Genomic DNA, 22,889 nt, shown 5'->3' with positions numbered 1-22,889 from the left:
CCTCACACTTACCTGTATTGAAATTCATTTGCCAATTACACATCCAAGTTTATTAATGTCCTCTTGCATTTTGACACATTCTTCCTTTGTATTAACTACACCCCCCAATTTGGTGTCATTCACAAATTTTGAAATTGTGCTTCCGATTCCCAAGTCCCAAATCGTTAATGTAAATTGTGAGCAACAGTGGTCCCAGCACCGATCCCTGTGGAGCACCACTTCCCACCTTTTGCCAGTCTGAGTAGCTACCCCTAACTCCTACTCTCTGTTTTCTGTTTTGTAGCCAGCTTGGTATCCATTCTGCTACCTGTCTCCTGACTCCACATGCTCTGACATTAGTCCTGAGTCTACAATGCGGTACCTTATCGAAGGCCTTTTGAAAATCCAAATATATTACACCTACTGCATTGCCCTTGTCTGCTCTTTCTGTTGTTACTTTAAAGAATTAAATAAGGTTGGTCAAGCATGACTTTCCCTTCTCAAATCCGTGCTGACTAAATGTTTTTCTATTACATCTTTTGAGTAAAGATTTTGTATTCTTTTCTACCACTGATGTTAAGCCAACTGTCTATAGTTCCCTGGACTTATTCTATCTCCCTTTTTAAATATAGGGATCACATTAGCTGTCCGCCAGTCCTCTGGCACTATTCCCTTTTCTAACTAATTTTTATATATATGTAATAATGCCTCTACTGTCTCTTCGCTAACTTCTGTTAATATGCGTGGATGCAATCCCTCCAGACTAGGGGTTTTATCATCTCTAAGTTTGATTAGTTTATCAATTATCTCCCCCCTTTCTATCTTAAGTGTCTTTATATCTTTTTTGATCTTTTCTTCTAATGTCATGCCCACCGTATTAGTCTCCCTGGTAAATACTGAGGCACAGTAACTGTTCAATATTTCTACCATTTCGCTGTCATTACCTGTGAGTTTATAATGTGTATCCCTTAGTGGCTCTATCTTTATCCTGATTTTTTTTTTTGTCATTTATGTGTCCATAGAATACTTTGCTATTTCTTTTATATTCCTTGGTAGTTTAATTTCGCAGTTCCTCTTTGCTTTCTTAATTGTTTTTTTTTACTTCTTTCCTACCCTCTTCATATTCCCTTTTATCATCCTCTCCTTTATTGTCTATGTACTTAGCGTATACCTTTTTTTTAGTTTCAATTTTACCTATATCTCTTTATTCATCCATGGTGTTTAATTATTGGCTAGTATGTTCTTATTTTTTAGATAGAACTGCTGTTCTATCTCTTTGTCTGTCCACATTTTGTTTCCAATTTACCTTCCCTAGTTCCATTCCCATCCCCATAAAATTAGCTTTTTTCCAATCTATTACTTTGGACTTTGTCTTACCTATGTCTTTCTCAATCATTATTTTAAACCTTATTATGTTATGATCGCTATTGCCTAGTTGCTTACTTCTCTTATCTGCTCTGTTTCATTTCCCATTATTAGATCCAGCAGTGATTCCTCTCTTGTTGGGCTTCTCACATAGTGGGTAAGAAAGGAGTCCTGTACACGCTGTTTAAAAACTCCATTCCCTGTTCCCAGTTTATTTGGGGGGTAGTTGAAATCTCCCATGATTATTATTCAATGTTTTTAGTTCATTTCATAGATTTACCTACATATTTCTTCCTCCACTTACCTTCCACTATTAGATGGTCCGTAGAATATACCTATTAATGTGGTCGATCCCTTCTTATCCTTTGTCTCAATCCATACGAACTCTGTTTCTATGTTAATGTTACTTATAGCCCTTTTTTTCTATTGCCATTATGTTGTTTCTAATTAGTACAGCTCCCCCACCCCCCCATTTCTTCCTTCCCTATCCTTTCTAAATACGTTATATCCTGCAATATTTAACTGCCAGCCCTGATCTTTATGTAGCCATGTTTCAATAATGGCTCCTCACTACCATAGAAAAGATACAGCCATTCGGCCCATCGTGTCTGCGCTGGCTCGAAGAACAACCAGGTGCCCATTCTAATCCCACCTTCCAGCACACGGTCAGTAACCCTGCAGCTTACAGCACTTTAGGTGCAGGTCCAGGTAGTTTTCAAAAGAGTTGAGGGTCCCTGCCTCTACCACCAATTCGGGCAGCGGATTCCATACACCCACCACCCTTTGGGTAAAAAGGTTTTTCCTCATGAGCCCTCTAATCCTTCCGCCAATCAGCTTAAATCTATGTCCTCTGGTTCTTGAACTCTCCGCTAGGGGAAACAGGTACTTCCTGTCTACTCTATCTGGGCCCCTCAGAATTTTGTACACCTCAATCAAGTCACCCCTCAACCTCCTCTGCTCCAAAGAAAACAACCCCAACCTATCCAATCTCTCCTCGTAGCTGCAATTTTCAAGCCCTGGCAACATTCTTGTAAATCTTCTCTGCACTCTCTCCAGAGCAATTACGTCCTTCCTGTAATGTGGTGACCAGAACTGCACACAATACTCCAGCTGTGGCCTTACCAGCGTTTTATACAGTTCATCATTACATCCCTGCTTTTGTATTCTATACCTCAGCTAATAACGGAGAGCATTCCGTATGCCTTCTTCACAACCTTATCCAGCTGAACTGCCACCTTCAGGGACCTGTGCATATGCACTCCAAGGTCTCTCACTTCCTCTACCCCTCTCAATATATTCCCGTTTACTGTGTATTCCCTTTTACTGTTTGCCCTCCCTAAGAGCATTATCTCACACTTCTCTGGATTGAATTCCATTTGCCACTTTTCCGCCCACTCCACCAACCCATTGATATCTTCTTGGCGTCTACAGCTATCCTCTTCACTATCAACTACACGGCCAATTTTTGTGTTGTCTGCAAATTTGTCAATCATGCCCCCCTACATTCAAGTCCAAATCATTAATATATACCACAAACAGCAAGGTACCCAACACTGAGCCCTGTGGCACACCACTGGAAACGGATTTCCATTTGCCAAGACATCCATCGACTTTTATCTTTTTTGTTTCCTGTTACTGAGCCAATTTTGGATCCAATTCGCCACATTTCCCTGTATCCCATGGGCTTTTACCTTTCTGACCAGTCTGCCATGTGGGACCTTGTCAAATGCCTTACTAAAATCCATGTAGACGACATCCACTGCACTACCCTCATCAATCCTCCTTGTCACTTCCTCAAAGAATTTAATCAGATTTGTAAGGCATGACCTTCCCTGAACAAATCCATGCTGACTATCCCTGATTAAATCATGCCTTTCCAAGTGACAGTTTATCCTATCTCTCAGTATTGATTCTAATAGTTTGCCCACCACCGAGCTACGAATTATTGCCTCCAGTACCCCTGTTTTGTTTTGGATGCTGTGCACATTGCTATTTAGGCAATTTAATTTGTTTTTAATAATTGTTCCCCTCACTTTATTTTTGACAGATATTTTGTATTTCTGTTTTATAACTGTATTTGTTCCCTGACCGTTCAGAGGTTTGACGCAGCTGAGTGGGTTTCTAGGCCACTTAGGGGGCTATTTTGAGTCAACCGTGTTGGTGTAGGGACTGGAGTCATATATAGACCCAGACCATGCAAGTGTCCTTCCCTAAATGACAATGGTGAACCAGTTGGGTTTTTATGACAATCCGACAGCTTCACGGTCACTTTTACTGAGACCAGCTTTTTAATTCCTGTTTCTTTGTCAGCTGAATTCAAATTCTCAAATGCTGTGGTGGGATTTGAACTCATGTTCTTTGGATTATTTGCCCAGACCACTGGATTACTACTTCAGTAACATAACCATTACACTGCTGTACCGATTAGCACGATAAGTGTGGAGGGATGGTATAGGAAAAAAAACAAATACAGAAGTAAAGCAAAAAAGGCAGATCAGGAAGGCTAGAGGAAGAAGTCCAGCCATCGACAAAAGAGGAGCTAGCAAGGAGTTTTAGAAGTTTCCAAGTAAAGGATAGTCAAAGAAGGGGTGGGATCAGTTCGAGCCATCTTGGAGCTTGACAGCGAGGGAATGGGGAAATGCTTAAAAGATTTGAAAACTATTTTTTCTTAGTTAACAGAGGAAGGTGACAGTAGGACTGTAGCAGTGCGTGAACAGCCACCACTGGAGATAAATATTCAAAAGTATTAGAGTAATGGGCGAAGTGCAGGCAATTGGGACTAGCTTAGTGGTATAAACTGGGCGACATGGACATGTTGGGCCGAAGGGCCTGTTTCCATGTTGTAACTTCTATGATTCTAAATAGGGAGAAACTGTTTCTACTGGCAGGAGCGTCAGTAACCAGAGGTCACAGATTTAAGATAATTGGCAAAAGAACCAGGGGGGAGATGAGGAGAAATCTTTTTACGCAGCGAGTTGTTATGATCTGGAATGCGCTGCCTGAAAGGGTGGTGGAAGCAGATTCAATAGTAATTTTCAAAAAGGAATTGAATAATTACTTGAAGTGGAAAAAATTGCAGGGCTATGGGGAAAGAGCAGGGGGAGTGGGACTAATTGGATAGCTCTTTCAAAGAGCCGGCACGGGGACAATGGGCCGAATGGCCTCCTGTGGTGTATGATCCTCTGAAAGTTAATGGGGATCGAAGTGGAAAAGTCACCAGGCCCAGATGGTCTGCGTCTGAGAGGTTAGGGAGGAGGTAACAGATACACTAACCATAAAATCTGTATGCTGAAGCACTGCTTGGTGCCAAAATATTACAGCCTCGTTCAAGAAAGGGAAAAATGTTACTTCACGAATTGTATTCCACTCGTCCTTGCCATGTTTGTTGATAAGCTTCTAAAGTTCATAATAATTGAATAAATCTGGTGATTGTGAGCTGGCACCAGAAAAAACATCCATGAAAGCTGCCGGATTGTTGTAAAAACCCAACTGGTTCACTGATGCCCTTCCCGACTCAGTCTGGCCTATCTACGACTCTTGTCCCACTATGTGGTTTAATTTCATTCAGTTGTACACTTTGGTGTGTCCATGTGTACCTGCCTCTGCCTGTCTGCCCTGCATTTTCTTCATTTTTCTCTCAAATTTAATTTTTAAACCTTTGTTCCTTTGCTTTGCTCCTTTTTTTTTTCCATTTTCCCTCTTGACCCAACAGTATTTTCTTGGAAATCCACTTCTAATTTGCCTTTTAAATTCGCTCATGTTTAATTCCTCAACACCAGCAACGTAGCTGCACTTATAAGACATGGCGGATATGAGTCTGGTCTGGCACAGCAGAGAGAGGCTGAGTGGGCCAGCCCTCGGCTCGTAGCTGTGCGAAGGAGGGAGAGGGAGGTTTGAGTTGGATGGAGGAGAGAGGTTGAATGAGTGGGGACTTCATCACATCTATGCAAAGGAGGGAGGTTTGGATTGGACAGAGCAGAGAGGTTGACTGGGTGGGAACGTCATATCTGTGTGAAGGAGGGAGGTTTAGATTGGACAGAGCAGAGAGGTTGAGTGGAGCAGCATATGCTGAGCTCAGGGTGGGTACAGCAGAGACACTTTAGTGGGTTGAGTCCTGTCTGCATGATTGGGAGAAGTAAAAAGAAAAGTTTAAATTAATTTGAAAAATAAAAGTGGTCAACAATTAAATGGGGTAGTAGGGACAGAAAGAAAAAGGAAGACTTGCATTTCTCTAGTGCCTTATCACGTCTGAGAAATATCTGAAAGCACTTCACATACAATGAATTTGAAGTGCAGTGAGAGTTATGTAGGCAAACCATGTGCGTAGCTGCCTTGTGGAATTAATTGTTGTGGTTTGATTGATCTGTGATTATGGTGTGATCATGTAATCAACAAAGCTCGAGCCATTCTATAGTCACACCATAATACAATAGTGTGAACACTTGTTCCAGTTCAGTATATGGGCCTACCTGAGTATTGGCAATCTCAGGTCAGGATGAAGCAGTGGCAGCAGAGGACATTCTTCGAGTTGGATGACATTTTGTCTCTCTCTCTCCCTCTCTCTCCCAGTGATAACTTTTCTCCGGTGTTTCCCTTGGGCCATTAACAAATACTTGCATTTATATAGCATCTTTAACGTAGTGAAATGTCCCAAGGAGCTTCACAGGAGCATTGGGGACTGGGAGCCAACGTAGGTCACCGAGCACAGGAGTGGTGGGTGAACGGGACTTGGTGTGAGTTAGGATATATGGGCAGCAGAGTTTTGGATGCCCAGGATATGGTTCTAGGGGTGGGAGGATGTCATCACACCCTAGACCAATTTTTCCCTTGTCGATGTAGACACATGCACAAATTCCGGTGCTCGTCGCTGGATAACTATCAGGAACAGTAACCTGACTGATTATCATTTTTGCTTTTCCCCATCTCTTGTCTAGAGACACTTAAAGCAAATTGTATTGTTGTTTTTTTTTTATTCATTCACGGGATGTGGGCGTCGCTGGCAAGGCCGGCATTTATTGCCCATCCCTAATTGCCCTCGAGAAGGTGGTGGTGAGCCGCCTTCTTGAACCGCTGCAGTCCGTGTGGTGACGGTTCTCCCACAGTGCTGTTAGGAAGGGAGTTCCAGGATTTTGACCCAGCGACAATGAAGGAACGGCGATATATTTCCAAGTCGGGATGGTGTGTGACTTGGAGGGGAACGTGCAGGTGGTGTTGTTCCCATGCGCCTGCTGCCCTTGTCCTTCTAGGTGGTAGAGGTCGCGGGTTTGGGAGGTGCTGTCGAAGAAACCTTGGTGAGTTGCTGCAGTGCATCCTGTGGATGGTGCACACTGCAGCCACAGTGCGCCGGTGGTGAAGGGAGTGAATGTTTAGGGTGGTGGATGGGGTGCCAATCAAGCGGGCTGCTTTATCTTGGATGGTGTCGAGCTTGTTGAGTGTTGTTGGAGCTGCACTCATCCAGGCAAGTGGAGAGTATTCCATCACACTCCTGACTTGTGCCTTGTAGATAGTGGAAAGGCTTTGGGGAGTCAGGAGGTGAGTCACTCGCCGCAGAATACCCAGCCTCTGACCTGCTCTCGTAGCCACAGTATTTATATGGCTGGTCCAGTTAAGTTTCTGGTCAATGGTGACCCCCAGGATGTTGATGGGGGATTCGGCGATGGTAATGCCGTTGAATGTCAAGGGGAGGTGGTTAGACTCTCTCTAGTTGGAGATGGTCATTGCCTGGCACTTGTCTGGCGCGAATGTTACTTGCCACTTATCAGCCCAAGCCTGGATGTTGTCCAGGTCTTGCTGCATGCAGGCTCGGACTGCTTCATTATCTGAGGGGTTGCGAATGGAACTGAACACTGTGCAGTCATCAGCGAACATCCCCATTTCTGACCTTATGATGGAGGGAAGGTCATTGATGAAGCAGCTGAAGATGGTTGGGCCAAGGACACTGCCCTGAGGAACTCCTGCAGCAATGCCCTGGGGCTGAGATGACTGGCCTCCAACAACCACTACCATCTTCCTTTGTGCCAGGTATGACTCCAGCCACTGGAGAGTTTTCCCCCTGATTCCCATTGACTTCAATTTTACTCGGGCTCCTTGGTGCCACACTCGGTCAAATGCTGCCTTGATGTCAAGGGCAGTCACTCTCACCTCACCTCTGGAATTCAGCTCTTTTGTCCATGTTTGGACCAAGGCTGTAATGAGGTCTGGAGCCGAGTGGTCCTGGCGGAACCCAAACTGAGCATCGGTGAGCAGGTTATTGGTGAGTAAGTGCCGCTTGATAGCACTGTCGACGACACCTTCCATCACTTTGCTGATGATTGAGAGTAGACTGATGGGGCGGTAATTGGCCGGATTGGATTTGTCCTGCTTTTTGTGGACAGGACATACCTGGGCAATTTTCCACATTGTCGGGTGGATGCCAGTGTTGTAGCTGTACTGGAACAGTTTGGCTCGAGGCGCAGCTAGTTCTGGAGCACAAGTCTTCAGCACTACAGCTGGGATGTTGTCGGGGCCCATAGCCTTTGCTGTATCCAGTGCACTCAGCCGTTTCTTGATATCACGTGGAGTGAATCGAATTGGCCGAAGACTGGCTTCCGTGATGGTGGGGATATCGGGAGGAGGCTGAGATGGATTATCCACTCGGCACTTCTGGCTGAAGATGGTTGCAAACGCTTCAGCCTTGTCTTTTGCACTCACGTGCTGGACTCCGCCATCATTGAGAATGGGGATGTTTGCAGAGCCTCCTCCTCCCGTTAGTTGTTTAATTGTCCACCACCAGTCACGACTGGATGTGGCAGGACTGCAGAGCTTTGATCTGATCCGTTGGTTGTGGAATCGCTTAGCTCTGTCTATAGCATGTTGCTTCCGCTGTTTAGCATGCATGTAGTCCTGAGTTGTAGCTTCACCAGGTTGGCACCACATTTTTCGGTACGCCTGGTGCTGCTCCTGGCATGCTCTTCTACACTCCTCATTGAACCAGGGTTGATCCCCTGGCTTGTTGGTAATGGTAGAGTGAGGAATATGCCGGGCCATGAGGTTACAGATTGTGCTGGAATACAATTCTGCTGCTGCTGATGGCCCACAGCGCCTCATGGATGCCCAGTTTTGAGCTGCTAGATCTGTTCTGAATCTATCCCATTTAGCACGGTGGTAGTGCCACACAACACGTTGGATGGTGTCCTCAGTGCGAAGACGGGATTTCATCTCCACGAGGACTGTGCGGTGGTCACTCCTACCAATACTGTCATGGACAGATGCATTTGCGACAGGTAGATTGGTGAGGACGTGGTCAAGTAAGTTTTTCCCTCGTGTTGGTTCGCTCACCACCTGCCGCAGGCCCAGTCTAGCAGCTATGACCTTCAGGACTCGGCCAGCTCGGTCAGTAGTGGTGCTACCGAGCCACTCTTGGTGATGGACATTGAAGTCCCCCACCCAGAGTACATTTTGTGCCCTTGCTACCCTCAGTGCTTCCTCCAAGTGGTGTTCAACATGGAGGAGGACTGATTCATCAGCTGAGGGAGGACGGTAGGTGGTAATGAGCAGGAGGTTTCCTTGCCCATGTTTGACCTGCTGCCATGAGATTTCATGGGGTCCAGAGTCAATGTTGAGGACTCCCAGGGCCACTCCCTCCTGACTGTATATCACTGTACCACCACCTCTGGTGGGTCTGTCCTGCCGGTGGGACAGGACATACCCAGGGATGGTGATGGAAGAGTCTGGGACGTTGGCTGAAAGATATGATTCTGTGAGTATGGCTATGTCAGGCTGTTGCTTGACTAGTCTGTGGGACAGCTCTCCCAATTTTGGCACAAGTCCCCAGATGTTAGCAAGGAGGACCTTGCAGGGTCGACTGGGCTTGGTGTTTTGCCGTTGTCGTGTCCGGTGCCTCGTGGTCCGATGCCGGGTGGTCCGTCCGGTTTTATTCTTATTACGACTTTTCGTAGTGAGATTTTACAACTGAGTGGCTTGCTGGGCCATTTCAGAGGGCAATTAAGAATCAACCACATTGCTGTGGGTCTGGAGTCACATATAGGCCAGACCGGGTAAGGGCGGCAGGCTTCCTTCCCTAAAGGACAATTGTAAACAATTTTACAACACCAAGTTATAGTCCAGCAATTTTATTTTAAATTCACAAGCTTTCGGAGACTTCCTCCTTCCTCGAAGCCTACGCATTTATACATGCTTAGGCTTCGAGGAGCTCCGGAACATTTACCTGAGGAAGGAGGAAGTCTCCGAAAGCTTGTGAATTTAAAATAAAATTGCTGGACTATAACTTGGTGTTGTAAAATTGTTTACAATTGTCAATCCCAGTCCATCACCGGCATCTCCACATCATCCCTAAAGGACATTAGTGAACCAGATGGGTTTTTACAACAATCTGGTAGTTTCATGGCCATCATTACTGATACTAGTATTTTAATTCCAGATTTTTATTTAATTAATTGAATTTAATTAATTAATTGAATTTAAATTCGCCAGCTGCCGTGGCGGGATTTGAACTCATGACTCTGGATTTTAGTCCAGGCCTCTGGATTACTAGCCCAGTTACATAACCACTATGCTACCGTACCCTGCATTGTGCCACAGTAGTGGTCACTAGCTCAACACAGACTAGAAATCAAACCTGGGACTTCCCTACTCAAGCCCCACTCCAGCATTTGAACGCATAATCTGGGCTGACACTTCAGTGCAATACTGAGGGAATGCTACATTGTCAGAGGTGCCATCCTTCAAATGATATGTAAAACCGAGGCCTGTGCACTGGCTGACATTCCACCCTCAACCAGCTAGCCGATTAATTGGCAATTCATCTCTTATCGTTGGATGTGGAATTTTGCTGTGTGCACAGTTGCTGCTACGCTTGCCTACACAACAGCCCTGAAATCTAAAGTAATTCATTGCCTGAAGTGCATAGAAATTTCTCAGAGTTGAGATAAGGGGGCCGATTTTCGGATGGCCAAATGGGTGCTTTGGGGGCGGGGAGGGGGGCTCCTAAAATGGCAGAATCCCGGAGCGGGTTCGGAGCCCGGCTCCAACCCGCTGACTTCCGGGTTCTCCAATGACTCGTTCGGGTGCGCGCGCAGCTCCCGCATGCGGGACTCCCACGGCAATTAAAGCCGGCGAGATGATAATTTAGGTAGTTGAGATACTGGACAGACCTCATTGACTGGCGATTTTGGCAGGGGTGCAATTTTGAAGGATCCTCAGCGTGTTTCCCGTGCTGTCATAAACGCTCCCTGTTGAAGCAGACGTGTTTCAGCCAGTGGGTGATGCAAAGGATTATTTGGCAGTTGGGGAGAAAACCTCATTTATTGCAGCAGGGCACTCTGTCACTTCAGACAAAGTTTTGGCTGCAACACCTTTGTCTTTCCACTCAAAATTATTAATTTATACCCTAAACTCTGCTGTGCAAACACATTTTGCTACTTTGCCGACCCCCTCAAACTCACACCGTCAGGATGGTGTGGGGTGGGGGTTGCTATAGTTGCATTCATCATTTCATCCGAGGACGAGCAACATCACCAGCCTCGCCAGGCACGCCGTCCACCTCCGCCACGTGGAGCTCCACAACACAGTGCTGCGCCACAGGCACCTGCACAAAATAGTCATGCAACTACACATACACCCACTGTAGGGTGACCCAAAGGGTGGTATCAAGTGTGAGTGTTCATGGTGAACCTCATGAAAGGGACTTATTACACAAGCCAGTCAAGAATGACCAAGGCGTGGCAGTAGTGGTGACAATAATAATATTTAATGTGCCATTAACAAAAATCAAATATAAATAAAAAACATGACAAACCGTCAAACATCCTTGTGCATCCCCTTTGTGCTCACAAAACCTTTGCCGTACGCTTACGACTACTCCTACATGGTGCATCCCCTGTGGCTGCAGCAGAGGTATTGGCAGGTTGCTCTTGCTCATGCCTTGACTGATTAGATGCTTTGGGCCGACTCCCTCTGGGTTTCGGTGCCCGTGAGAGCCCCTCCAAAGACTGCTCCACCTGCACTTGTGCAGGGGCAGACTCGACCACCTGGAGAGGGGGCAGCATTGCGGGTTCTGGTTGAAAGGGGGGCAACAGGTGAGACATGGGAGCGCTTTGAGTGGCGTTCCCACTTCCATGTCCTCTTTCGCCATCATCGCTTTCCTGGGCCAGGCCCACATCACCTCCTACCACCCTGCTGGACGACAGTTTGGAGGATATGAGTGAAGCCTTGTAAGGCCAGTGCTAGTGTATCTGCCTGCCTGTTTAGGGCGGCTGAAAGTTGCTCTCCCTGAGTCCGAAGGGCCGTTGTCAGGGCCTCATTGGACTCATTGGTGAGCCGTGCTTGAAGCTCGATGGAGGCTTGCCTTCCCCCCATCGCAGACATTCCCGCACTTACCCACGACACTATCTCAGAGATGCCCTCACGTCCCTGTGACAGTATCTCAGAGATTCCCTCCTGTACCTGTGCCACCATTCCACTCATGCAGGAGTTGGACCCCTCCATCCACTGCGCAATTGTGGAGAGTGCGCGTGGCACCTGTTCCAGCACCTCGCAAATGTGCTGCTGCCCCTCGATCATTCTCCTTTTAAAGGATGGCCCCCAGGGTTCAGCATCGGTATCCAGCTGAGCAGAGCCTGGAGAAAAGTGGTCCCACAGACACGGACTCTGCACAGCTGCCCCTGCCACCAGTGTCTGCTCGTGCTCACGTGTGTGGTGACTCACCATGTGTGACCCCAACTGAGTGAGGACGGGGAGCCACCGAGGTGTGTGTATCTGCGCTGGTGGATGGCTCGCTCAGATGTGACGGTACCCCCTCAGAGGCCGGCAGGTCCTCTGAGGAATCGCCCTCTGCCGTCACGGCGGTCGCTGAAGGCCCTGTAAGAGAACAGAAGGCAATATTAAGCATGATGACAGATGTTGAGGTGCTGAAGATGGCAATGCATGTTAACATAATTTGTTATTGTGAGTGCTGAATGTTAAAGTTCTGTCACCAGCCGTTTGCCGGGTGGCAGTCTCGCGTCCCCGACGGACAGGCACTCGAGGGTGCGGCTTAGTTCCAGAGTTTCCTGCTTTGTGTCCATGAGGACGACCTGATGTTGCGGCCCCCCTCCAGTCTTCGTCCCCTCCCGTGAATTTTGGGCTCTTTTCTCCTATAAGGGGAGAAAGTAGAGAGGCGTGAGTGAGGTGACATGGCCAACCGCTGACTGCATTGGTTTGGGTGAGGCTGACCGTGAAAGAGATGCATGAGAGGGTGAGTATGAGACAGAGCCATGAGATTGTATGAGGATTGGGATGAGTACTGGGGAGGTGTGTAAGTGCAGGTAAGTTGAGGATGAGGTTTGAGTAGGTGTGAGGAGTGATGTGATAGAGTAGTGTTGGCAGTGCTGAATGAGTTGTGGGGTGGGGGCAGTGATGTGGAAGACGGAGTGTAGGAGAATGAGTAAGTGTACTCACTTTGGCTGACCTAGTTGGGTCATTGAAGCGCTTCCTGCATTATATCCAGGTGCGGGAGATGTTGCTGCTGCCGTGACCTCCTCTGCCACCTCGAGCCAGGCCTTCTTGGTGGCAGAGACAGGCCACTTCCTCCTTTCCACTGGCTGGAAAATCTCCATCCTCCTCCTCACCCCATCTAGTCGGACCTGGAGTGAGGCATCGTTAAATCTGGGAGCAGCCTTTTCCCAGGTCTGCTCCATGCTGTACTTTTGGTTGGTTGCTGCAGGATCAGTCATTGGAGGAGTGCCCCTTTAAATAGGGCTCCTCCAGCTGACAGCCTGTGATGCGGGTGCGCAGTCCGCCCGCTGCGCAGGTTGACGACGGGAAACCCGGAAGCCTTCAATTTACCCGCGATCGCGTGGGGAACGGACCGATTTCACTGGGTGGGTTACCAATTGCCAGTCGCCCCCCCGCTGCCATCCCGCCTCCCTGGTAATATCAGGGCCAAGGTCTCTGAGGCTCAGTATCGCTCCACACGTTACATTCTCTCCCCGTCCTCGAGACATTGAGGGAAGCCTTGAATTATTCTCTGAACAGAGTAACTGAGTAATTTACAAGTACACGGATTAACCATTAGAATGCCACAAAGATTTCTACTGTATTGTAACGTTTGAGGAACGCCATAATGAAAATCACTGAAACTTTTGTTATCTGAGTTACTGTTAAAGAAGTTGAATTATTGCCAAGGCCGCTGTTATGAGTTGGATCTCCAGGCAGGTTTGACTGTCCAATCCTAAATTTGTTACAGTACTGCAGTAACCTATGTTTTTATTTGCAAAGCAAAAGTAAAATAATTTATACAGCTCCTGGAAAAAAGCAGACCCTATCGCTGAGAAATGCTAACGAGGAGCATTTCTATATTTCCTCAGTCTAACTAATGGATTTCACTGTATTTAGATCGGGTGGGTGTAATAAGTTATCTCTTGCGAGCTCTTGGTCATTGTCAGGTCGACTGGAACACTGGTCTCCACTAACCCAGCATCACAAAACATCAGCGTTCTTATTGAGAGCCACCTTCACCTGCATAATCCAGGCCAACACTGCCAGCGCAATACTGAGGGAGTGCTGCACTGTCGGAGTTTGCCGTCTTTCAGATGAGACCTTAAACCGAGGCCCCATCTGCCATCTCAGAAGAGCAGGGGAGTTCTCCCCGCTGTCCTGGCCAATATTTATTAATCAACCAACATCCCTAGAAACAGATCATCTGGTCATTATTTCATTGCTGTTTATCTGAGCATGCTGTGCGCAAATTGGCTGTCGTGTTTACTACATTGCAGCAGTGACTACAAAAGTACTTCATTGGCAGTAAAGCGCTTTGGGACGTCCTGAGGTCATGTAAGGTGCTATTTAAATGCAAGACTTTCTTGCTTTCCTAGGAGTCAAATCTGGGACCTTCGGGTCTGTTTGGTTAGAATATTGCAGACCTGTCGTGTCCTGCTAATTTTGATTTGGAAAGTGTAACCATTTCCTCCTCCTGAATTTTTCCAACCATCAATAAATTTAGTTGGCTCTCAGACTCCACGCTCACCAAAGTGAAGGAAAAGGGGTCGGTGGGATGTAGGGAACTGGGTGGGTAAATTTGGTTGGAACTAGTTGCTTGCGTGGAGTCTAGATGACGACCTGAAGTGGTTGGGCAGAATGGCCTGTTTCCGTATTGTAACTTCTATGCATTCCAAATGGAGGGCTCCCAAAACTCATCTGGGAAGCCTGCTGCTTCGAGGGTACGTTGGTGTAGCAATTATATTACCGGACGAATAATCCAGGAAACGTGTGTTCAAATCCGACCATGGCAGTTCGAGAATTTGAACTCAGTTTTTAAAAAAAAATCTGGAAATAAAAATCTGGTGTTAGTAAAAGTGAGGCTGTTAGATTATCGTAAAAACCCAACTGGTTTGTTTAGGGAAGGAAACTTGTTGTCCTTACCTGGCCTATATATGATTCCAGTCCCACACCAATGTGGTTGACTGTTAATTGCCCTCTGAAGTGTCCTAGCAAACCACTTAGTACAGGGCAACTAGGATTGGGCCATAAATTCCAGCCTTGTCAGCGACCGCCCACAACCGGAGAATGAATTAATAAAGTGGACTGATGTGCTTTAAGTGCCCAGACTTTACAGAGCATGGAGAGTTTTAACCAGAGTGGAATACGAGAAGACCAGTTTAACATACTTCCCAATTGTCGTCACAAGCTGATGCATGATGGTGAGGTGTTTGGGGAAGTTGGGGGGGTGCAGTCCTCCACCTGCCAGTTTGTCCCACCCCTTTTCTCCCACCTGAATGGACCATGAGACCGTTGGTTGACTTGGGAGACCTCCAGCTTCCTATTGCCCACATTAGCACCCTGATAGACTGCCCAAAGACGGGACCCTTCATCAGAAATGCTGCAGACTCAACGTGTCTCTTCTCTTTTGGACACTAACCTGCGGTGCATTTTTTCAGCTGTATCTGTTTCAAGTTCAGATGAGCAGATTTCCAATGGTGTACGGGATGCAGTGGTGCTACTGCGCCCCCAGTGGGGGCAGCCTGCAACTTCAGCACCGCCCGAACTTGCTTCGGGAATTCTCCTTAGAACCAATCACGTCGGCATCTTCATCGCTAAGTATCGAAATAAAAAAAGGTGACAACTGGAAGTGAAGTTTGTACACGGCAATGGCAGGCACACGCGAGATTTTTTAACATAATAGGTATCGATTTCCAGCTTTCTGTCGGGAGAAACTGCTTTACCCGGTTAGAATGTGGAACTCGCTACCACAAGGAGTAGTTGAGGCGAATAGCATTGATGCGTTTAAGGTGAAGCTAGATAAACGCATGAGGGAGAAAGGAATAGAAGGTTATACTGATAGGGTGAGAAGAAGAGGGGTGGGAGGAGGCTCGTGTGTGGAGCATAAACACCGGCATGGACCAGTTGGGCCGAATGGCCTGATTCTGTGCCGTACATTCTATGTAATTCTATCTCCAGTCGTGTTTGTGCATTCCCTGGGCGCTCTCCGGTTTGAGTATTCGCGAGGCAGATGTTTGTCAAGTTGTGATGGAAGCTCAGTGCAGCAGGAAATTGTATGGTAGAAAACTCAAAAGGAGATGGGACCCAGCTATCTCCTTGGGAACATGCAGTTTCGGAGAGCATCTGCCGTCCAGTATTCCCCCCCTCCCCCCACCATCCAATCTGTTGCTGTTTGTGCGAGCTCTTAGGTCAATGCTCCGATGTTAATAAGAGCCTTAATCAATAAAGTACTTAACACTGGAGAGGGGAGTGCAGGAGAGGATTTAACTCAGATTAATTTCCAATATTGACCTGAAGGACCAACAGTCAGGACCTTGTAAATGCGCTGAAAGGCTTTCGTTACTTGATAGATATAATTTGAGATAAGGAGCTTTGGGTAAAAAGGAGGGGGGTCTGCAGTGTTAACAGATGGAGGGATAATAATGTTTCATAGCAGTAATTGCATTGCTGACGGCTTCAAATGAGAGAAGGAAACAGACTGTAATGATATAAAAGCCCGGGCTTTGCTGGAGCTGTGTGTGGGGGGGGGGGTGGGGGCTTTGCGGAAGCGTGGATTAGCAGTAATGAGTGTAATCCTTAGGATTGATGCTTAAACTCATCATATCATGGAGGGCGACATGCTTTTAAGTATCTGCAAGCGGTTTGCCAGTCATAGAATATAATTTGATGTGAACATTTGTTTTTTTTGTTTATTTCCTAATCTCCGTTTGGATGTATAATGCTGTTATGGAAAGAAAATACATTTGTTCTATGTTTTGTTTTATTTCACTTTGGCTTAAAGACCAAATTTATGCCTCAGATTAAATTTTAAATTTGTTTTTTTTTGTAGGAAAATAAGTTTCGGTTAGAGAAAATTGGAAGCAAGGCTTCAGTTTATTTCAGATGGTGAACAATTTATTTCTTGTCTTTCCTCCACTCACCTCTCGCAAGAAAAAGACGAGCAAAAAAAAAAACCCCCTCACTTTGGAAAGAGTTAAGTGTTTCTAGGAGCTGAAATGTGGAGAAAGAAAGTAGAACAGGAGAGTGAGTTATGTTTGGGGGAGAAGAGATGGTTCTGGGTCAGAAAGACTCCACATCAGCACATGGGCCCCGAATCTAGGCTGGCACTCCGGTGCAGTACTGAGGGAGAGCTGCGTTGTCGGAGGTGCCGTCTTTCGGATGAGACGTTCAACCGAGGGCCCCGCCTGTCACTTCAGGTGGATGCTGGAGATTCCCCGCCGCTATTTGAAAAGGAGCCGGGCGTTCTCCCAGTCTCCTGGCCAGCATTCCCCCCTCAACCAACACCATCAAAAGTAGATTAACTGGTGATTCATCCCCTTGCTGTTTGTGGGATGTTGCTGATGTAGAATGGTTGTTTGCCTACAACAACAATTTGCATTAATATAGCGCCTTTTACGTAGTAAAATGTACCAAGGTGCTTGACCGGAGTGTAATCAAACTTAAATTGACACCATATTAGGACAGGTGACCAAAAGCTTGGTCAAAGAGGTGGATTTTAAGTAGCGTCATAACAGGAGAGAGAGGTGGAGAGGTTTAGGGAGGGAATTTCAGAGCTTAGGATCTAGGCAGCGGAAGGCACGGCCGCCAATGGTGGACCGATGAAAATCGGGGACGAGGAAGAGGCCAGAATTGGAGGTGCGCGGCGATCTCAGATGGTTGTAGCGCTGGAGGAGGTTGCAGCGATCGGGGGTGTGAAGCCATGGAGGGGGTTGAAAATAAGGATGGGAATTTTAAAATTGAGGCATGGTCGGACCGGGTGCCAATGTAGGTCAGCGAGCACAGGGGTGAACAGGCCTTGTAACAGTTACTGTACTTTGAAAGCTATTCACTATTTGAAGTACTTTGTTGTTTCAATTTTACGATAAGGCACAATGCAGTGCAAGTACTTTTGTTTCATAAATGTGGATAATTTCTATCCCCAACACATTCTTCCTTCCCAACTAACCATTCCTTATTGGCACCACTCGTGATTTGTTTGCCTAAAAGCATGTCCCTTTCTCAAGTGGACACGATGGGTCCCTTGGGACTATTTGAAGTAAAGCAGCAGCTTCTCCAGGCCAAAGTCCTTCTTCGGCCAACAGCATCTAAAACAGATTAATGGGTTGCACAACTCATGGCTCTCTGATCTTGCAGTGCACACTTGGCTATTGCATTTTCTATATAACAAAACTGCAATTCTCGGAATAAAAAGCTGGTGTCAGTAAAAGTGATCACAAAACTGTTGGATTTTGGTTAAAAACTCAACTGGATCACGAATGTCCTTTTAGGGAAGGAAACCTGCCGTCCTTACCCATTCTGGCCTATATGTGACTCCAGTCCCACGCCAATGTGGTTGACTCTTAACTGCCCTCTGAAATGGCCCAGCAAGACACTCAATTGTATCAAAACTGGAAAGCAGCCCGCCACGACCTTCTCAAGGCAATGAGGGATGGGCAGTAAATGCTGCCTGTCTATGAAGCTGCTGTGGAGTCCAAGCCCTCAGGAATTTAGGGAAAAAAATTGATAAGACAAAGAGGAACTAAGAAAAACTTTACTGACCAATGTTCCTCTTTTCTTTTCCTTCCTTCCCTCTCACTCGCTCTCGTTCTCTCTCCTCTCTCTCGCTCTCTTTTTTTTCTCTCTTCTCTCTCTCGCTCTCTTTTTTCTCTCTTTCTCTCTGTTATATTTTTCCATTTTCCAATTAGACACTACCCTGCACTGAAGACAATGGAGCACATGGAGCACACGTTCTTGCCTCAGGTGAACCCCTATCGCTTCTGCACAATAATGGTGGAGAATATCCCCCAATTACGAGACGAGATAAAGGAAGTCTCCATGTCTGACCTGAAGGACTTCCTGGAGAGCATCCGCAAGCACTCGGACAAAATCGGAGAGACCGCCATGAAACAGGTGAGTCTGCCAGCCCGCACAGACACCACAGTACATTAGTGGTGGGAGATAAAGGGGGATATAATCAGTCGCTTGGAGTGGGTACAGCGCAGGTTCTCCAGAATGATACCAGGGCTTAAAGGGTAACATTATGAGGACAGGTTGTATAAACTTGGGTTATATTCCCTTTGAGTTTAGAAGGTTGAGGTTGATCTAATCGAGATGTTTAAAATGACTGAGAGATTCGATAGGGTCGATAGAGAGAAACTCTTTCCTCTAGTGGGGGTATTTAAGAGTTAGGCCATTTAGGAGTAATGTCAGGAAGCACTTTTTCACACAAAGGATAGTGGAAATCTGGAAATCTTTCCTCCAAAAGCTGTTGAGGCTGGGAGTCAATTGAAAATTTCAAAACTGAGAGTGATAGATTTTTGTTAGGCAAGGGTATTAAGGAGTCACTGAACCAAGGCGGGTAAATGGAGTTAAGATCTTATTGGATGGCGAAGCAGGCTTGAGGGGCTGAATACCCTACTGCTGTTCCTAATTATACGGAGCATTTTATGTAGTGAGATGGAACAAGGAAGTTCATGAGAGGGTGGGGGAGGAGAATTGGATACTGTGCAGGGGTTAGCGGAGGTGTGATTTTAAAAAAAAAAGCTGGGAGATAGGAAAGGTTTGGGAAGAGAATTCCAGAGTGCATGGACATTCCATCAGTGGTGCAGCAAAAGGGGAGGGAGGCGAATGGTGGGCTGGAGTCTGAACAGCAGCAGACGTTCGTATAGATGTAGGACTGAAGTGAGTTGCTGCCTGTCACAGTTAGGAATTGAAACCTCATATCACTGTCCTCTATATTATGTATTTTTTTTGTAAATAGAATGAGCAAAAATATCACAGCTTGTTACTGGATGCGTGGTACATTAGAAATTGCACAGTCCTGCAGATACTTATAGCTTACCTCTCGCAGGTTCCTGCAGCATTTGAGTGACGGGATCAGGGTCCAGCTACGGCAGGGGGCTTGAGTTGGGCGGGAGAGTGGATCAGGCGGCTGGTTAGACATTCCTTTTGGGCAGCATCTGTTCCCACTGGGTGTGGCGTCTCTGGTCATTGTTTGACTGTGGGGCTACGTTCACTATAGCTCCATTTGGGTCGAACCTACATCGAAAATAGGGGCAGGAGTAGGCCATTCGGCCCTTCGAGCCTGCTCCGCCATTCAGTATGATCATGGCTGATCCTCTATCTCAATACCATATTCCCGCTCTCTCCCCATACCCCTTGATGCCTTTTGTGTCTAGAAATCTATCCAGCTCCTTCTTAAATATATTCAGTGACTTGGCCTCCACAGCCTTCTGTGGTAGAGAATTCCACAGGTTCACCACCCTCTGAGTGAAGAAATTTCTCCTCATCTCAGTCCTAAATGTCCTACCCTGTATCCTGAGACTGTGACCCCTCGTTCTGGACCCCCCAGCCAGGGGAAACATCCCCCCTGTATCCAATCTGTCTAGCCCTGTCAGAATTTTATAAGATGTGGAGAAATGTAAGGAATCTTACAATACCAGGTTATAGTCCAACAGTTTTATTTAAAAATCACAAGCTTTCGGAGGCTTTCTCCTTCGTCAGGTGAGTGTGGGATTCCTTGAAGGTTACCGCATATATAGTCAGAGAACAATGCCTGGTGATTACAGATAATCTTTCCAACTGCCTGTTGTCAAGGCGATCAGACAGAGAGACAGTAAATATAGGACGACTGAATATACAAACAGTCCGAACCCAAATACAGAGAGAGAGAGAAACATCCGAAAGGAAGAGAAAGAGAGAGAATGACCAGTTGTATTAAAAACAGATAACTCTTTTTTCGCTGGTGGGGTTACGTGCAGCGTGACATGAACCCAAGATCCCGGTTGAGGCTGTCCTCATGGGTGCGGAACTTGGCTATCAATTTCTGCTCGACGATCCCCTCTCATTCTTCTAAACTCGAGTGAATACAGGCCAAGTCGACCCAATCTCTCCTCATACGACAGTCCTGCCATCCCAGGAATCAGTCTGGTGAACCTTCGCTGCACTCCCTCTTTGGCAAATATATCCTTTCTTAGGTAAGGAGACCAAAACTGCGCACAATACTCCAGGTGTGGTCTCACCAAAGCCCTGTATAACTTGCAGTAAGACATTCTTGCTCCTCTTGCAATGAAGGCCAACATACCATTTGCCTTCCTAACTGCTTACTGCACCTGCATGTTTGCTTTCAGCCACTGGTGTACAAGGACACCAGGTCCCTTTGTACATCAACATTTCCCAATCTATCACCATTTAAATAATACTCTGCCTTTCTGTTTTTCCTTCCAAAGTGGATAGCTTCACATTTGTCCACATTATACTGCATCTGCCATGTATTTGCCCACTCACTCAACTTGTCTAAATCGCCTTGAAACCTCTTTGCATCCTCATAGAATTACATAGAATGCATTACATAGCAGAGAAACAGGCCATTGGGCCCAACGGGTCTATCCTGGTGTTTATGCTCCACACGAGCCTCCTCCCACCCTTCTTCGTCTAATCCTATCAGCATACTCTTCTATTCCTTTCTCCCTCATATGTTTATCTAGCTTCCCCTTAAGTGCATCTACGCTAGTTGCCTCATCTATTCCTTGTGGTGGCGAGTTCCACATTCTAACCTCTCTCTGGGTAAAGAAGTTTCTCCTGAATTCTCTATTGGATTTATTAGTGACTGTCATATTTATGACCCCCAGTTCTGGTATCCCTCGCAAGATGAACCTGCTATGCATAAACCTCTGGGGAGCTGAGAAGCCTCACCTCTAAACACCCAAAATCCTCAGAAGAACTGAGAGCCCCTACCCCACAAATATGCTGACTCCTGACGAGAGTTAACTGCCTCTCCCTGAGAGGAGCAGAGAAGCCCCCTACCTAAACACATAGATTCCTTAATAAATTGAGATCCTCACATGCTGCTCTGACTCCAGGCAGCTCGTACGCAGCTTGTTATTTTCTTTTTTTTCCCAGGCGCTCATAGAATAATATAGCACGGAAGGAGGCCATTTGGCCCATCGTGCCTGTGCCGACTCTTTGAAAGAGCTATCCAATTAATCCCACTTCCCTCATAGCCCTGCAAATTTTTCCTTTTTAAATATATATCCACTTTCCTTTTGAAATTTATTATGGAATCTGCTTCTACCATCCTTTCAGGCAGCGCATTCCAGATCATAACAGATCTGAATTTCCTAGCAGCCACTGTTGTCATTTGCTCTCTGTCATTGTGTGGTCAAATACTCACTGGTTGCTTGATAAATCACGGCAGGTTTTACTGGGCGACATTCGTCTGTTAATTATGAGGCAGTAATGATCGGACAACTGACAGTTTTAAAGTAGAATGACGAGGAAATTATGAGTCTGGTATTAAGTGTCAGCTGTGACTCAGTTGGTAGCACTCTCGCCTCTGAGGCAAAAGGTTGTGGGTTCCTACATTATAACAGTGACTACACTTCAAAAATACTTCATTGGCTGTGGAGTGCTTTGGAACGTCCTGAGATTGTGAAAGGCACTGTATAAATCCAAATTTCTCTTTCTCTCTCACTCTCTTCTGTTTTTCTCTTTTTTTTCTCTCTCTCTCTCTCTCTTCTTCCTCCTTCTCTTTGTCTCTTTCCAAAATATTTAGAACCAGGGGAATGGGTGGCCCAGTGAGTTAAACACTGTCTTTTGACTCTGGGACCCGGGTTTGAATCTAGCCCAGACAGATGAACACGGAAGTCTCCCCTCTCTGCTGGATGTCGGGGTTTTACATGAAATAAGTTTGGCACAGCTTTAATCTACTCCTCAGCGGGATGGACTTCAGAACGTTTTCCATTTCCCACATCAGCTGCCCTGTAGCATTTCATGAAATGGAAACAAGTCACACTTGGTACAATGAGGTTAGAACTGAGGCATGTTGTGGTAGAGGTGAGGAAGCTTTATGCTGCATCTAGCCCATGCTGTACCTGACCTGAGGGTGCTTGACGGTGACACTAGGTAGCTGAAATTTTCCATTCCCCTAGCACTGACACCGCTCACCTCTGTGAGCACGGGGTTCACACTTTTTTTTAAAAGCGATGAAAGGATTAGAACCATTTCTGCTTGCTTTTCTCTTCAGTATCCAGTTTTAAGTATCAGAACTTTGAGGTCAGCCACAGAACACGGATGTTGTATTGAAAGTTTTT

The 22,889-nt window shown here is 46.3% G+C and overlaps 1 protein-coding gene across 5 annotated transcripts in view; it reads left to right on the top strand.

Annotated features, from left to right (window-relative positions):
* LOC137314445 (exocyst complex component 6B) overlaps positions 1-22,889 on the top strand; it is a 628,729-nt gene that overhangs the window by 142,624 nt on the left and 463,216 nt on the right. For 4 of the 5 annotated variants that reach the window (XM_067979862.1, XM_067979811.1, XM_067979897.1 and 1 more), the window contains one exon: positions 18,504-18,708. In XM_067979862.1, the coding sequence (XP_067835963.1) occupies positions 18,504-18,708 (205 nt within the window). Of the gene's footprint in view, positions 1-16,716; positions 16,792-18,503; positions 18,709-22,889 lie in introns of those variants that run through there. The other variant, XM_067979913.1, reaches the window with a different exon arrangement.

Source organism: Heptranchias perlo, chromosome 1 (assembly GCF_035084215.1).
Source record: "Heptranchias perlo isolate sHepPer1 chromosome 1, sHepPer1.hap1, whole genome shotgun sequence".
In the NCBI taxonomy this organism is placed as follows: Eukaryota; Metazoa; Chordata; class Chondrichthyes; order Hexanchiformes; family Hexanchidae; genus Heptranchias; species Heptranchias perlo.
Note: the sequence above shows the minus strand (reverse complement) of the source record. Positions and strands in the feature narration are given on the sequence as shown.